The 17,816-nt window shown below is 42.4% G+C and overlaps 1 protein-coding gene across 1 annotated transcript in view; it reads right to left on the reverse strand.

Moving 5' to 3' along the window:
* LOC309566551 (lysosomal alpha-glucosidase-like) overlaps positions 1–17,816 on the reverse strand; it is a 133,583-nt gene that overhangs the window by 34,903 nt on the left and 80,864 nt on the right. Inside the window, exons 9-10 of the mRNA XM_082271732.1 lie at positions 7,078–7,191; positions 1,126–1,210 (exon numbers count right to left, since the gene is read on the reverse strand). Of these exons, the coding sequence (XP_082127858.1) occupies positions 1,126–1,210; positions 7,078–7,191 (199 nt within the window). The remainder of the gene's footprint in view (positions 1–1,125; positions 1,211–7,077; positions 7,192–17,816) is intronic.

The following is a 17,816-nucleotide window of genomic DNA, read 5'->3' on the forward strand; positions in this document are numbered from 1 at the left end:
AAGGGACAAATTACACAGCACAAGCAAGGAACAGGATCTTTTTTTGTTTTTTTTTGTTTTAAGGGTTACAACGGCTTAAAGGACACCAAGGGAGTCCTTAACAACAAGGACGTCACTTTACTTACAGCCCAATTTTCTTACATGGCAGGGAATCCATGTAACCAAGGGTAGCCATGCAACAAAGGGACAGGGGTAGTCTGATAGAAATGGCATTAGGGGTTTCCCCCATAATTCGTACCAAGACTTTCAGGTCTGGTTTGAATTTTGAGGGGGAGCCCAGGGGAAAAAAAGCAGCATGTGGTCACTCACCAAAAATTCACACCAGATGCTTGTCTGAGCATGCAGCCTGGCAAGCCAGAAAAAGGGGGGGATTAGTGTGCTCCCCCACCTTAACTATACCAGGCTTTATGTACTTTAACATAGGCGGTAAGCTGATAAAGACAAGGGCCTCTTCCCCACAACCCTGGCCTGGCGGTTCTGGGGGTCTACAGGTGGGGAGCTTATCAGAATCTGGAAGCACTCTTTAGCAAAAATAGGTTATCCAGAGACCGGCTCTCCCTTCATGTGAATGAGTAAGGGGTACATAGTACCCTTACCCATTCACAAAGAAAATGTAAACTGGAAAAAAGACAGTAGGTTTTTGACAAGTCATTTATTTGAAAAAAAAAAAAAAAAAGAAGAAAAGCCCCACCATGTAAATTCACTGTTAATCATATTGTTCAGCGATGTAAGTATATCCGCATCAGTTACAATGCCTGATGCCTGCAATTAACTTCAATGGATTTGTAAATCTGCAACCATCTGTCAAACTTGGCAGCACTGTCTTGGTGACAGTCATATCTCTATCACACTGAAGGAGAAAAATAAGTTATTGTAGTATTCATCATCACCTTCAACATTCAATGAGACCTCCCTTTGAATACATGATGCAGTCTTCACCTTGCAGATGATGATAGCTTTAAGAAGTGTAGTTCGGAGTCATTGCATTGCACGGAAGTACAAAAAAAGTTTGGGGACAAAAAAAAATCTTTGTCCTACAATCACATGGGAGAAAGTCATTCCTAAAGCTCAGATTAAATTAGGCAAACAGAAGCAAAGGCAACATGCAGCCTATTAAAAACTTACCAGGCACATATGGAGGGTTTTCAAGACTGTTGTCTGGACAGCCATCCAAAGAACCATGAACATTATTAGCCGGCTCATTCATGTCCTACGTCAAAAGTTGGAGGCATTAGGCAAGGAAGGCCCAGTGAAATTGTTTAGTATCACCATTTATAGAAATATCACAATTAAATTATACAAGGCTTATTTTAATAATTCATGAAAAGAGCAATGCTGATTTGAAAACTGTAATATTCCATATCAATCATTTAATTACTTCAAAACCCACTTTATTACTTTGGCACTAAGATGCTCAGGTAACATATGAAATCCTTTCATTACATAGAGAGAAGTTGGAAGGGCTAGAGAAAAGTTGGAGGGGGCTAGAAACTAAGCACTGAAAAATAAATCATGTCATGTAATTGTATTTGTCAGGGGAATCCTCCTGTCTATGCAAGAAATGAGAGTATTAGCAACACAAGGTTTGATTCTAGAAAGTGGGGGTGAACTGCCCTTCCTGCCTCCTACATCATATGAAATATTGCATGAAAAGAGATAAAAAGAAAGCTGCCTTTATTCCCATAAACTCTTTTCCCCATCCAAGTTATTTTGCCTTAAAACAACAAAAAAAGCCCATGGACAGATTTCTATCTTTGTGTGAAGGTTGGAAAATGTGTTTTTCCTGGGTGTGCAGGAATAGGTGGATCAAAAAATCCAGCAGCCCTCTAGGGTAAAGCTACAATAATAAAATAATGTACTTCGGAGTGATGTTATGAAAGATTTTACCATTGTAATTAATATTTATGTGTGGTGGGAATTTTGCAACATTGTCCTGTCTACAGTGTCTCCACCAAAAGGGCTTTTATAGACACAGGATGGACTACCCATAGGATGTTCCTGTTCCCCAGGATACATCACACTTATACCCTTAAAGGAAAGGATGTCCACACTGTAAGGTGGTTTTCAATGCTTTATTTGAACTTGGTATAAGGTAGGACAGAAGGACAAGTTGTGACCTTTGTGATGATTCAGGTACTCTCCAGATGGTTGTGCATTAGCTTGATAACGTAACTCAAATGCAGTTACAAAGAAATTCTTACAGAGTGCGGATCCATTGAGTGAGCCCTGCCTTTATTCCTGGGCGGGTGCCAGTATTAAGAAAGAGGTACCCATTCCCTCCCTCAGAGCTCTTTCAAAGCCCTTAAACTCCCTGCCTTCTTCAGCGTGCTCCAGAACCTCTCAACTCCCTCACCCCTTGACAGCACCCCCAGAACTCTTCAGCTTCATGTCTCCTTCAGAGTGCCCCCAGAACCCCTCAACTCCCTGCCTTTTTCAGGGCCCCCCAGAGCTCTTCACCTCCCTACCTCTTTTTTGGGACTGAAAAATATCAAACCCTGGACTGTATTCCCTCTGACAATATTACTCTCTCGGGAATTGGTAATTGGAAATTCCTCTTGTAGGAGCTCTGTGTCCCCCTAGGTGGAATTTAGAAAAGTGCCGTGCTTGCAGGAGCTCTATGTCCCCTCTCTTGAAAATACAAGGCCACCTGGCTGCCTTGAAAAGTGTCCCAGGACAAAGGATTAGGTTTAGCTGTGACACTGTCGCTTGATAACTTGGTGGATATTGCATCTGGCAGCCTTCTACCTTTCAGGCACCGGGGGTGTAGATGTACTCACACTGTCCCCAGAATCCTGCAGCTATGGAAAAGACTGCTGTTCAGCCCTCCTGCTGCCCTGGTCCTCCCATGCTAGCCAGGGCATCTTCTAGACGAGACTGAAGGAACCCTCTCTCTTCAGCTTCTCTTTTTCCTCAGCTCCCAGCCTGGAGGCAGAGCCCCCCGTCAGTCCTGGGGTCCCCTTCTATGCTCCACGAAACAGCCTATACACTCCATCTTCCACCTTTCCCATACACTAGCCAGGCTACATTTATGGGCTGACCCAATCACCCTGCCAGGTATCCTGCATATATGCAGATCACAGCCTCATCTCCTCCACCCACTAGCTTCCTGAAAGTTCTGCTAGCTTCTAGAACCAGGGGGAGGTACCAGAGGCCTGACCTGTAGAGTGCCAGAATCACTGGCACTAGTACACTTTATATACCTTGCATGGCTGTGGAAATATGAGACACATGGCAAGTAAAAAGAAATATACTTCTTGGGTGACTAAACAATGACCACCAATCCCAAACCACCAGTTCACCCAAAAAATACCAGGTGTGTCCGAAAAAGTTTGGTGAATGGTATCAGGAAACAAACAAAACAGAAGATACAAACAAATTACATTTATTGGCCTTCAAAATAATCACCATCCTCCACAACACACTTTTGGCAATGTTCATAAAGCTTCTGGAAACTGTCAGCAAAGGCCTCTTTAGGAATTGATCGCAGAACCGCTGTCCCATATTGTTTGCCATCACGTCTGCAAAATGCGTGCCTTTCATGACGCTCTTCAGACAGGGAAACAGAAAGAAGTCCACAGACACCAGACCAGGGGAGTATGGTGGATACGTACCCTGCGCTAAGCCAAGAATTGGTGCACGTGGATCGCACAGTGCACAGGCAGGTTATTGGGCAGCAACGTCCACTGTCTAGTCCTGTGCAACTCTGGCTGAACACAGCGGATGCCTCATAGCAACTGTTTCAAAATTTCCTTATAGAATGCGGCGTTCACGGTTTGACCCACAGGAATGAATTCCTTATGGATGATGCCATCATTGTTGAAGAAGGCGATCAAGATTGTCTTGAATGGAGTTGGGTCGAACACCCACACCCCCAACCCCAGTTCAGTTCACGCTAGAACTCTGAAATATTGCAAAAGTTCGGACCCGAACTACGAACCCTTCATTTTATTGGCCATAAAAAGGTATGGGGCCTTGGGTATTTCCCTGGGGGACATGTATCAATGCAAACATTTAAAGGTCAAAGAAAAAATAAACATTTCTCTAAATATAGTGCCTGGGGGGGTTCCCCTAGTCTGCCTGAAAAGAGGTACATCTGTACCGTGTATAGAACCTGCTGCAGCAAAACATATATAAAGAAATAAAAATTACATTAAGGCCTCATGCACACTGGTTTCTTGTAAAGGTTTATCCTGACAGGAGAAAATCAGCATTTTAAACTCACCTAAGCTGCATTTTTTCAAAAGAGTTTATCAGAGTTTAACAATAATATACAAGGATATTGACGCAAGACTGGGAGTACTGGTGGGCCCAAATGGTTCTGAGTACAATCTGTGGGTTAAAAACAGTCTATAAAAAGTCCTTAAATATAGCAAAAGTCCATATGTAATCTCACTTGAAAGGCAGCTCTGTGTGCAAGTAAGAATGGACTTGGAGATAGCTAAGGAGAGAACACAAGTGCCATACTAAGTGCAGTACATATGGGGTTTTATTGGAAATCACAAGAATGGATTGGCCACTGTTTGGTCAGTACCTGTTCCATTCTTTTGAATGTTGTATGGAATTGAGTCACAAACCAGGGTAATTGCCCTGTGTGTCCTTGCAAGTCTGTGTTTGACCTATTCAAGTATGTGGTATACGCTTCATGTAAAAGGGGTTCAGGGAAATCTTTTTCAACGATTTTATGTTTCAGTAGAACACTTTGTTCTACATAGTTTTTATCACTGGTACAATTCCTACATAATTGGAAGAACTGGTTCTTAGGGATATTGTTGATCCATCTGGGGTGATGGCAACTTTTATAATCCAAAAATGAGTTACCAGCCATGGGTTTCGTGTAATTCTTGGCTTATATTTTACCTTCTTGGTGGTAAAGCATTAGGTCCAAGAAGGCTAATTAAACTGAATCATGTACAGAGGTAAATGACAGACCATATGTATTGGCATTGCAATGACTCACAAAAACTTAAAAGAGGGGTTCTGGGCCATCCCAGATGACTAAAATGTCATCTATATATCTCCCATAAAAATTTATTTGGGAGATATATTGGTTGTTATGCCAGATGTTATTGGCCTCCCAGAGGCCCATGGTGAGGTTGGCATAGCTGGGGGCAAAACTGGCCCTGTTGGTGTGCCATTTACCTATAAATAAAAGTCCCCATCAAACTCAAAATAATTGTGCATAAATAAGTTAGGCAGAACCCGGTGGCATCCACTACAAATTGTGCCTGCTGTGAATTGAGTGATGGATCTTCCATAAGGAATTGGGAAACAGCTCAGAGACCTACTGTATGGGGGATGGATGTGTACAATGAATTTACGTCCAAAGAGGTCCACATGTAGGTGGGTTCCCATGTGTAATGTGCTAGTTGTTCTAAAAGGTATACTCCACCCCTAATGTATGTGTGGAACGTTTTACCAAGTGGTATTCTCTGAAATCAAAAACGTGTAATCACACAAAAACAGCTCAAAATAAAAACTCCAATCTGTCCCGCAATGAACAACAAGCTCTCAGAGCTCACACATAATCACAATCTTATTATTAAAATGGCAGATAAGGGAGGGGGTATAGTGGTACAAAACAGAACTGACTATCTCATAGAGGCCCACTGCTATCTGATACCACCACATACAAGAAACTATATACCCCCTACCAGCTTTTATTACAGAGGGTTTGATGGGGACTTTTATTTATAGGTAAATTGCATAGCAATGAGGGTCAATTTCGCCCCCAGCTAGGTCAACCTCACCATGGGGCTCTGGGAGGCCAAATACATCTGGCATAACAACCCATATACCTGCCATATCATTTTTTATGGGAGATATATATATGACATTATTGCCCCTCTTTTCAGAGTCATTGCAATGCCAATACATATGGTCTGTCATTTACCTCTGTACATGATTCAGTTCAATTAGCCTTCTTGGTCTTTATGCTTTACTTATGCTTTACCACCAAAAAAGTAAAATACAAGCCAGGAATTACACAAATCCCACAGCAGGCAACTAATTTTTTCACTATAAAAGTTGCCATCACCCCAGATGGATCAACAACATTCCTGAGAGCCACTTCTGCCGATTGCGTAGGAATTGTAACAGTGATAAAGACTATGTTAGAAAAAAGTGCTCCACTGAAAGAAACATTTGTTGAAAAAGATTTTCCTGAACCCCTTTTAGATGAAGCGTATACCACATACTCGGAAGGACACACAGAATTTGGTGGGGCAAGTACCCCGGTCTGTGACTAAATTCCATACAAAATTTAAAAGAATTGAACAGGTACTGATAAAACACTGGCCAATTATTTCGGAAAATACACACCTTAAAACCATCTTGCCCTAAAAAACCAAAGATTTCCTATACGAAAGCTAAGAACGTAAAAAGTCTAGTGGCCCCCAGCAAGCTGAAACGTACAGTGAAGCCGCTTACACAAAAATGATGCCTCATTCCGCTAATAGGCATGTACCAATGCCACGAGGCTTTATGCCTAACGTGTGAACATATCACCCATGGCCAAAAAGAGTTCACTGTCAAAGTTAAAACTTATTCCATTAATCATTTTTTTCAATTGTTCCACAGAATTTGTGGTCTATTGCTTTGCTTGTCCTTGTAGTCTATATTACATAGGGGGAACTATCCGTACCTTGAAAAAGAGGTTCGGGGAACACAATTGTTTCGTAGAGAACGGTGATAACAAGCACAGACACTTTTTAGAACACCACGAAAAATCCTCCATAGAACTTAGAGTGTGAGTCATTGAATCCATAACAGGCACTTTCCCAACAGCAGAGCTTTTGAAGGGTCTCTGCCAGAGGGTAACTTTTTGGATGTACACCCTTGATACTCTCGTGCCCGCAGTGGGTTTTCCCTGATGGTCACATGTACTTAACGCTATGTGGTGCTTCTTGACGTGTCTTTGGATAACCATGTGCATGTGGGTGCACTTGGCCCATGTTGCCATTGAGATATCAGACCATTCACCAAACTTTTTAGACACACCTCGTATACAAATTTTGTGCTTTTTCATAATTGGCTTCTACTAAATGTCATACTTATTGTGAACACCTAGTTATTACTTACAATCCAAGCCCCATCAAAAGGTACTTTTTCATGAAAGGCCTTGAACATGTCGTGCCACCATTTATGAGCTTCAGGATTTGTGAAATCAACAAACACTGTATAGCCAGGCCAGACCTGCAGAAGAGTTTGACAAAAAAAGACGATTAATTTGTTTAAATGGAAGTCACAGGTCAGATATTATATTAGTGTTCTGTACATTTCCTGAATGTTATATGTCAACTTATTTTGGATGAATTTCAGTATCCCCTAATAGATGGACCTGTCATTCATCTGCCCCTTCTCCATTCATAGAGCACTTTTCTTTGCTGGAAGCTATAGTACAGCTTCAATAAATGGTGGAGGGGTAGAAAGGGTGGACATAGTCATGACTTTTGACAAGTGCCTGTGACAGGTCCCGCAGCACCAAAAGATAATAGTGCAGCAGCCCGTATTAACCGTCAGAGCAGCAGAAGATCACAGTTCGGCAGCCTATAATAATCCTCATAGCACCGGAAGATCACAGCTGCCAGACTATGGGTGGGAAACAGAGGAGGAAGATTTTAAGGATCAGAGAAAACATCACAACTGTTACTTCTTGTTCAATGTAAATAATGTCCCTGGTGTGGTTAAAATAAAAGAAAAAAAAAAAAGAAAAAAAATATTGCTCAGAGCAGGTAAGACTTGTTTGTTTTTTTTTTTTTTTGTTTTATTTTAGTATCACTTTAAAGTGGATGTAAACCCCATTCATGAAATCTGACCTAGGCACATATATCTGTAGTGTTTACTTATGTCTCTCCAAAGCCCTAAGTCCCATATCTTTCTGATGCTCCGTTCCTCTGTTATCAGCATGATAACTTCTGACAAGCTCTCCAACACAGGAGATAAAAGCAGCTGAAAATTTGTGTCAGGGAAGAAACTTAGAGACAGAGAGCTGGTCTATTCACAGCACAGTAAGTTTCTTCATTCCTCTACCTATGCAGAAGGGGGGGGGTGCATTTCCTACAATCAGCTCACACACAGCGTATGCTTAGACTCTCCTCCCACTGCTGAAACAGGAAGAAAAAATTCTAACATGATGTGCACTTTCTAAAGAATATAGAAAGCTAAAGAGAGCAGATATACATATAAAACCTATGTAGGGAGATTTGTTTCATCTCTGTGTATCATCTGAGGCTGTTCCCTTCACTAGGTATATGTGAGGGTTTACATCCACTTTTGGGCATGGCATAAATTATATATGTCATAGTTACTAGTGTGCTTAGGGTAACAATCAACCAGTCAGGCCATCAAATGGCTGGTTTCAAAACTGATCACATGTCCAGCATCATGGCAACTTCAGATCAAACAGAGGCTAATATGGCAGCTTCCTTAACTGTAAATGATAGGAGGGCTTAGTTCCTCTTTAAAGGAGTAGTCTGAAGCAAAGTGTTTCTGGGGGAAATAGAGCATCACACAAAGTTATAACACATTCAAATATACTCACGTTTTCCTTATGGTCTTCTTCCCGGTCTTCTCCTCGTTTTTCTCTCCGGCCGGAAGCTGGGTCTTCTGATGACGCTCGACTTCTTTCTTCTTCATCCGCCGCCATCTTCGCCCGGTGACTCATCGATCCCAGGAGTCACTGCGGGCTGCGCCGGCCTCCACGCCCGGAGTCGAATACTCCCACTGACCTAATTTATGCATATATATGCGCTGAGCTGAGCTGTCATTGGCTCAGCTCAGCAAACGCCGATTGGAGCGCTGTCCTCCAATCAGCGGTTACGTACCGCGCATGCGCACGTCCGACTGTAGAAAAATCTACGGATAGTAAATTTCTACAGAAGTCCATTGTACGCTTGCGTACTATGTACGCTTATTCACAGCACGTCTTGCTCCTTTCTCCCAGCGTAGGGAGACAGTATCTTATTATACTGCCAACCTTGTGGAGGGTAATTATACTGCCAACCTTGTGGGGGGAATTATACTGTCACTTGTAGTTTTTACTTAGATCTATGCAGCATCTCAATAAATAAAGAAATATATATATAGATATAGTGAAATGCTGCATATATCTAAGTAAAAACTATAAGTCACAGCATGCCCGTACAGTATTTTTATGTATGGGCATGCTTTGACTTGTAGTGTGCACCTAGATGTATGCAGCATTTCACTATATATATATATATATATATATATATATATAAACATATAATAAGTTTTAAAACTACAAGTCACAGCATGCCCATACATAGAAATACTGTAAGGGAATGCTGTGACTTATAGTTTTCCTCTTGAGGTAATAAGCATTTCAATATAAATACATATAATGAAATGCTGCTTACATCAAGGGGAGAACTACAAGTCACAGAATGCCAATACAGTATTTTTATGTACGGGAAAGCTGTGACTTGTAGTTCTGGATAAGGGATGGTTGGGGGACTAACATGGAAAGGGGGTATGTGTATTGTACTTTATTTTACCATTATGGGATGGTGATTGGTGCACAACTTCCGATCCTTCGGCCCGCTGCTGCTCCGGCACTACAACCTCTAACGATGTAAGCTTTACGTGCTTACATCGCTAGATGACGCGTGCATGCGCACGCACGCAGCGGCGGCCGAAAGCTCATTGGAGCTCGGCAAGCCAATAGAAGAGGACGTATTTTACGAGGCGGGATAGGGAAATAGGTGATTAAGGGTACCGGAGGTACCGGAATCTTACAGTACCCCCCCTTAAGGCCGGCTCCGGAAGGCCTATAGGACAGGTTTCTCTGGGTGTTTCGAGTGAAAGTTCCGTATAAGTCTAGGCGCATGAATATCAGAGGTATCTAGCCAGGTGTCGTCTTGGGGTCCATAGTTCTTCCATCTTATGAGATACTGGAGTCTTCCTCTATGGATGCGAGAATCCAAAATTACCTTGATCTCATACTCTTCTCCGCCTTCAACTTGTATTGGAGGTGGAGGCAAGATGGTAGGCCTTATTCCTTGGTTAGGAACATGGGGCTTCAGTAGCGACACATGGAAGATGGGATGGATCTTGAGATCTGCTGGTAGGGTGAGCTGTACTGCAGCTTTTCTGATAAGTTTTTTAATTGGGAAGGGTCCCAAAAATAAAGGTCCAAGCTTTTTGCTAGGGATTTTTAATCTTAAGTTCTTTGTCGATAGCCAAACGAGGTCCCCAATAGCATACTGAGGAGAAGGTCTTCTACGAAGGTCGTAGTACTTTTTTTGTTGACTGTGAGCGTGTGATATAGTGGTATTGAGTAAACCCAAAGAGTCTTTTATTTGGGTAAGGTAATCCGAGGCTACTGGGTTACTCGATGGCAGGATGCGTGGTGGAAGAAGAGTGGGATGAAACCCATAGTTCAAGTAGAACGGACTTTGCTTCGTAGTACTGTGGGTTGCGTTGTTGTAAGCAAATTCTGCTAGAGGAAGGAGATCTATCCAATCATCCTGCAAGTATGATGTGTAGCAACGTAGATATTGCTCAATGCACTGGTTGACTCTTTCAGTCTGTCCGTTGGTCTGAGGATGGTAGGGAGAAGTGAGCTTTCGCTCAATGCGTAAAATTTGACAAAGTGCTTGCCAAAATTTAGAGATGAATTGTGAACCACGGTCGGACAAAAGAGTTTTTGGAATTCCATGCAACTTAAACACATGTTTCATCAGTAGTTCTGATGTTTGTTTAGATGAAGGTAGTCTACGGATAGCAATGAAATGTGCCATCTTTGTCAAGTGGTCCACTGACACTAGGATGGTATTAAATCCTTTAGAGGGTGGTAGTTCTACTATGAAATCTAAGGACACAACTTCCCATGGAACCTGGGGTATTGGTAGACTACAAAGTAGTCCAGATGGTTTTGTAGTGTCAATTTTCGACCTTGCACAGATGTCAGATGAAGAAACAAATTTTTGTACAGACGTCTTCATATCAGGCCACCAAAACTGCCTGGTGAGCAAATTAAAGGTTTTCGTTATACCCATATGTCCTGCCATGGGTACATCATGCGATAACTCCAAGATCTTGGTGCGCATAGTAGGGGGTATGTAGAGTTTGTCATTGTAGTAGAGGAAGCCTTCTGCATCAGTACTTAGTTGTGGTGGAGGTGAATCCATTCTTATACTGTGCAAACACCAATAATGCGTTCATAGGGTATTATAGGAATGGAAGGGATTTCGGCGCAGTTATCTTCGGTTAATCGTGATAGCGCATCCGCTTTTTTATTTTTGTCTGCAGGCGTGTAGGTCACTAGGAAATTAAATCTTAAAAAGAAGAGGGCGTGTAATATTATAATTTAGGGAGGGGGCCGAGCGGAGGAGTCACAGGGGGAGGGCAGGAGATTACCGGAAGAGATGAGCGGGCATGCTGGGAGAGGTAGTTTTATCATGGAGGCCATAGAAGAAAACCCGGAAGTGCTGAAAACTTCGGGAGGGAATAAAAGAATAACCGCTGGGCCGATTTTCTTGAAAGTGGCGACATTCAAAAGGTATTTTAATTGGCTAAATTCTGGCATTTTGTGGAATGGGGCTTCAGACTACTCCTTTAAGTTAGGCATATTATAGCAAACATCTTAGTTTATGTGAAAAAAAAGGTATAGCAAAGGTATAGCATTTATATTGCAGATTTAGAAAGTGTGCAATGCTCATTATAAAATTGCTTTGTAAAACAAAAGTGCAGTTGTCACTGAAAGTTTTAAAGTAATTTAAAAAAAAAAGATTGGACCATTCTCATCCAAGTATCTTCCTTTTCCTGCTTTCTGCTCATCCATCAATTCATCCAGACTATTGCCTGAAATTTACACTCTTTTGTTTGGCCCAGCGCAGGAAAGGGAATCTTCATTTAAATAGAATGGCAGTTAGAAATTCAGTTTGTGTTTAAACAAAGTGAACAATGTTCATAAATTTAACCCTTAGCTAATAGTAATTAGTCCCATTCGAAGCAGGACTAAACTCATTGGTTTCCCAGAATAGTTACATTCAATCATATTCAATTTTTGTCATATATTTAGGCCAAAATGTATTTAGCTACATGTCTTTGACAAAAAAATTCTCAATAAGCGTATTTTTATCCACTTTAAGACCGGAAGATTTTCCCCCTTCCTGACCAGGCCATATTTTGCGATTCGGCGCTGCGTTACTTTAACGGACAATGCGATGCTTTACCCAAACAAAATTTACGTCCTTTTTTTCCCACAAATAGAGATTTCTTTTGGTGGTATTTGATCACCTGTGTGATTTTTAATTTTTGCGCTATAAACAAAAAAAAGAGCGACAATTTTGAAGAAAAAAAAACAATAATTTTTACATTCTGCCATATAACATTCCCAAAAAAAATGTAAAAATCAAAATTTTTTAACATTTTAGGCCAATTTGTTTTCTGCTACATATTTTTGGTAAAAAAAAAATTGCAATAAGCGTATTTTGATTGGTTTGCGCAAAAGTTATCGCGTTTACTAACTACGGGAAAGATTTATGTAATTTTTATTTTTTATTTCTTTACCAGTAATGGCGGCGACTTTTTTTGCAGGACTGCGACATTGCAGCTGACAGATCGGACCCCTAACCGACATTTTTGACACTTTTGGGGGTACCAGTGACATTACTACGGTAATCAGTGCTAAAAATATGCACTGTTACTGTAATAATGACACTGGCAGGGAAGGGGTTAAATTTATGCCTCATGCTTACTGACGTGTCGGGGAGGGTTGTGTGACACAGACAGAGATCGCAGGTTCAGATATGCTGAATCCTGTGATCTGTCCCTGTCTTTCACAGAGAAGATCCGCCTGCTTTGTTTACACAAGCAGGCAGATCTTCTCACACTTTCCCCGACTCCCACTGTCCGACTCCTGACTCCCACTGTCCGGGAGCAAACCTCCGGCGGCGCGCATGCGCCACCGAGATCACTAGGAGTCCAGCGACGTAAGTCTACGTCGCTGGATCCAGGGGAGCCGACCTGCCCCAGTAGTATCACTGTGAGTGTTTTTTTTTTTTTACTTTACAGGTACTCTTGTGGAGGGATCTGGGGGTCTAATAGACCCCAAACGCCTCCTCTGCACTTAAAAGCATTCAAAACGCCAAGTTTGGCTATTTTGAATGCTGTAGTTTTTTTTAATCTGGCGCCAGTACCCAGAACTTCTGGAAGTGATGTCATGACATCACTTACGGGTTTTTGCATGGAGACCCGATCAGAGATGAATGGCGCATTTGGCTCTGATCAGTTTTTTGGCGGCCGTGCAGACTGGTTGCCCAGAAGGTGGCGGGAGGGGGGATATCCGCTCCTTGTAATGACAGCCGAGCGGCTTTTCAGCCGCATCGGTTGTCATTACAAGACAGAAGACCGTCGGCTATGGACGCCGGTACCGGGGTGATGCCTCTAATGGAAGGCATCACTCTGGTGCAAGCACTTTCCCGAAATATTGGCAATATCGGTAACCTTGGGGAAAGTGCAGATCGGTATATTGGCTTTGCCGATAATCGGTCGATCCCTAAACCAATCGTCATAGGAATGAACATACACACAAATGATGTCACCAAACAATTAAAAGCAATTTAAACCTGCCTGTAATCCCCCCTTGCCAACATGTTTCACCTGATAGCAGGATCAAGTTGCAGGCGAGCGTTTAGGAGTGGCATGGATTACTGTTGGTAGCCCAATCACCATATAATGCGTCTGTGCAAATGTTGATTGTACTAGAACACACCAGCAACTCTGAAACCCTCCTGTTCTATTTCCATAGTCCAATCATCATGGTGATCAAATTATGGGCCACATGTTAACTGTATGAATTGCACAGCTGAATGTGTGAATTTGCTTTCAAATCACCAGAGTAAAGAAGATAAAACAGCATTAAATGTGCAAACAATTCACCCACAAAAGTAATCGAGTCACCTCTCACATTAGATGATATCTATATGTGTTGAAAAATCAACTGGTAGACTAATAGGAGCAAAAATGTAAATTAAAAGATTACAGAATGATAATAATGATAAAGTCCATGTAGTCCAAATGGAAAAGATGAGAACCATAAGGTAATGAAGGCCAATAAGAAAAAACAGCCGGTGGTGACTGGGCAGGATGCACACAAGCCAGCATTTCCTTAGTAGAGGTATGGGATTCCCAGGAAACAGAAATGAAAGGAGAAAAAGGGCGCCAGGTCAGTGTAGATAAAAACAACATTTTATTCAAAATCCTCTTATATCTGAGAAGCTTGCAAGCTGCATGTAGAGGTGCTGTGGCATTGTGTGCTATTTCCCAGGACGGTAGACAGGACGGACTGGAGGGCAGCTACATAACGTTCGGACACACTGGAGAAGACAACAGGGACTGACGACGTCAGCAAACTCCAAGAATCTCCCAGCTGAATGACCAAAGATGAGCATGTCAGATGGGAGCAGCCGCCGACACAAGCCAGGACCTGCCGCATAGATGAACAGGAAAATGACGACGTCACAATCGCTCACAAGGCTCTACAAACTACAGCAAGAAACACCGGGGAAAAAATGTCCTGAAAGAAACTCAGCAAACACATCCGGATAGCTGAGAATCAGGCAGCGATCTGGATGTAGCGTGTGGGGGATCGCCAAATATGGGCGTCCGCAGGTAGGGGCAAGGGGGAAAATGCCCCCCAACCAGAATCTTAACTTCCCCTTTTAAGTGGTTGTTAAGCCACTTTATACCATCCGGTCTGGTCTTTTTAATAACCCTGTGTGTCTGTGTATGTGTTTTAAAAAAATAAGCTGTTTTTTATCAGTTTTTAGAGGGCCGACACCGCTCACGTGACCCGTCGGCTCTCTCCTCTCCCCGTCTGACAACTGCCTGCAGCGGGCGGGGCTAAGGATTGCCGCTATAAAGACTTGTAAAGAGTGGCTTATTTTTTATAAAACACAGACACAGGGGCACACAGGATTATTAAACAGACTGTAGACAGAAAATGAAACTTTAAATGAAACTACAGCAGCAGGAGGGGAGGGGGGACACTGACACAGGAGCAGACAGGCAGGAGGGAGGGGGGAGAGAGGACTGAGGAGGACAGGAGAGCTGCAGATGAAGGAGGCACATAAACTGACCACAGTGTCAGGGCAAAGCAGCCATGGTATACTGTGGTCAGTTTACAGAGGGGAGGACATAGCCAGGCAGGATCAGCCAGGTATTTTAGGTGATAGAAGGGGCGAAATTATACAGCAAAGCACTGTGCTGTATAACATGCTTTAACGGAACATGATCTTTTTTTTTTTTTTTAAAGGTCAACAAATGCTGCTGTTTGCTCTTTAAAAATAAATACTCAAAATAAGTATAATGACTAAGCCCCTTCCCTTCATGACATTGTTGAAAAGGGGCGGAGCATGGGTGACCTTAAAATGACCCCCCCCTTAAAAAAGTTCTGCGGACGCCCATGTTGCCAAAGCAAATAATTTTTTTAAAAAAAAAATTAATTAGGAAAAACAGAAAAGTAAAATAAGTAGAATATAAAAAAGCAAAAAGAAGCAGATTGGAGGACTTCCATAGTCCCCCAATCCACCCATGTCTGATATATCAAAATGCATGAATCAATACACGCACCTAAAATATTTCTGGCAAAAAATGTTTGCAAACAATAGTAGAAAAAAATTATAGTATTTTCTACAAAAACTACACTATTCCATCAATAGTAGCACAACAAAGGGGAGAATGGTGAAGGGGGAACACAGGATGAATAGATAAAAAATTAAAAAAACAACATGTGAACACTAAAGACCTATTAATTGTCATATAACTATACAAGTGTGTGTATATGTATGAAGTACACACACGTATATATGTAAAAAGTATGCAAAAAGTCACACAATTAATTCAACACACAGCCATTAATATCTAAAACGCTGGCAACAAAAGTGAGTACACCCCTAAGTGAAAATGTCCAATATGGGCCCAAAGTGTCAATATTTTGTGTGCTCAATATTATTTCCAGCACTGCCTTAACCCTCTTGGGCATGGAGTTCACCAGAGCTTCACAGGCTGCCACTGGAGTCCTCTTCCACTCCTCCATGATGACATCACCGAGCTGGTGGATGTTAGAGACCTTGAGCTCCTCCACCTTCCATTTGAGGATGCCCCACAGATGCTCAATAGGGTTTAGGGCTGGAGAAATGCTTGGCCAATCCATCACCTTTACCCTCAGCTTCTTTAGCAAGGCAGTGGGCATCTTGGAGGTGTGTTTGGGGTCATTATGTTGGAATACTGCCCTGCGGCCCAGTCTCCGAAGGGAGCGAATCATGCTCTGCTTCATTATGTCACAGTACATGTTGGCATTCATGGTTCCCTTACTTGTGCATCATCTTTAGAAGAGGCTTCCTTCTGGGACAACAGCCATGCAGACCAATTAGATGCAGTGTGCGGCGTATAGTCTGAGCACTGACAGGCTGACCCCCCACCCCTTCAAGCTCTGCAGCAATGCTGGCAGCACTCATACGTCTATTTCCAAAAGACAACCTCTGGATGCATGTGCACTCAGCTTCTTTGGTCAACCATGGCGAGGCCTGTTCTGAGTGGAACCTATCCTGTTAAACTGCTGTATGGTCTAGGCCACTGTGGTCACATGACACCGGGAAGAGGAAATGGCTAATTAGGCCTACTTTAGACATTTTCACTTAGGGGTGTACTCACTTTTGTGAGATACTGTACATAGAACACATGGCTCTAAAGGGTTATTATCCAAAAAACTTGTAGGATAAAAGAGGGCAAAACAGGAACACAAGAGATTAAAAACCTCAAAAATAGTATTAATCTCGATTTCCTCATGTAACCCTCTGGGTGCCAAAGGGTGAAAATACAAAAAGTATCTTTGTGACACAATCTCTGAAATTGCTCAGCTAGACAGTCGCAGGGGGGGAATGGTCTCAATCACCCAAACTCGCAGCCCTTTTGTGGACTGTGATGAGAGCAGAAATGCCTGGGGACACTATGGTCCTCCGACCCCTTCTCAATCAACCACCTGTGGTCCCCAAATCGGGCCAGCACTGTCCGAATAGTACAGTTCACATATAAGAGGCTACAAGGGCAGGACAGACAGAACACCACAAATTCTGTAGAGCAACTATAAAATTGTTTGAGGCAATAGGTCTTTCCTGAGTGGTCTGAAAAGCTTTTTTGGCGATTCTGGACAAACGTTCACATTTTGCATCTGATTTTTTTGCACTGATACATGCCAACCAGATTGCAAAAGGTGACCAAGGATTTAGATAAGGTAATGGTGGCGTGGGTATTTCTAGTGGGAGCTACAATGTTCCTTACGCTCCTGGATTTCCTACATATAATTTGAGGTCTCTCTGACAGGACTGAGGATAGTTTAGACTGCTCCCATCTGACATGCTCATCTTCAGTCATTCAACGGCGTGATTCTTGGAGTTTGCTGACGTCGTCAGTCCCTGTTGTCATCTCCAGTGGGTCCGAACATTATATAGCTGCCCTCCAGTCCACCCTGTCTAGTCTACCATCCTGGGAAATAGCACACAATGCCACAGCTCTCTACACGCAACTTGAAAGCTTCTCAGATGTAAGTGGATATTGAATAAAGTGTTGCTGTTTTTATCTACACTGACCTGGTGCCCTTTTTCTCCTTTTATTTCAGCATTAAATGTGGATTACTTAGGGCCTGCTCACACCAGAATGCGATAAAAGAAACCCACATTTTGTGCACGTTTCCTGCACTGTGTTCAAAATGCACTGCACTTGCGTTCTTCAGCTGGTGTCACTATTCCGTTAATGACACCCCAAATGCAGGTCACAAAGGCAGTGCATTT

The sequence above is a fragment of the Pelophylax lessonae genome (genome assembly GCF_965119305.1).
Source record: "Pelophylax lessonae genome assembly, chromosome: 11".
NCBI classification, from domain to species: domain Eukaryota; kingdom Metazoa; phylum Chordata; class Amphibia; order Anura; family Ranidae; genus Pelophylax; species Pelophylax lessonae.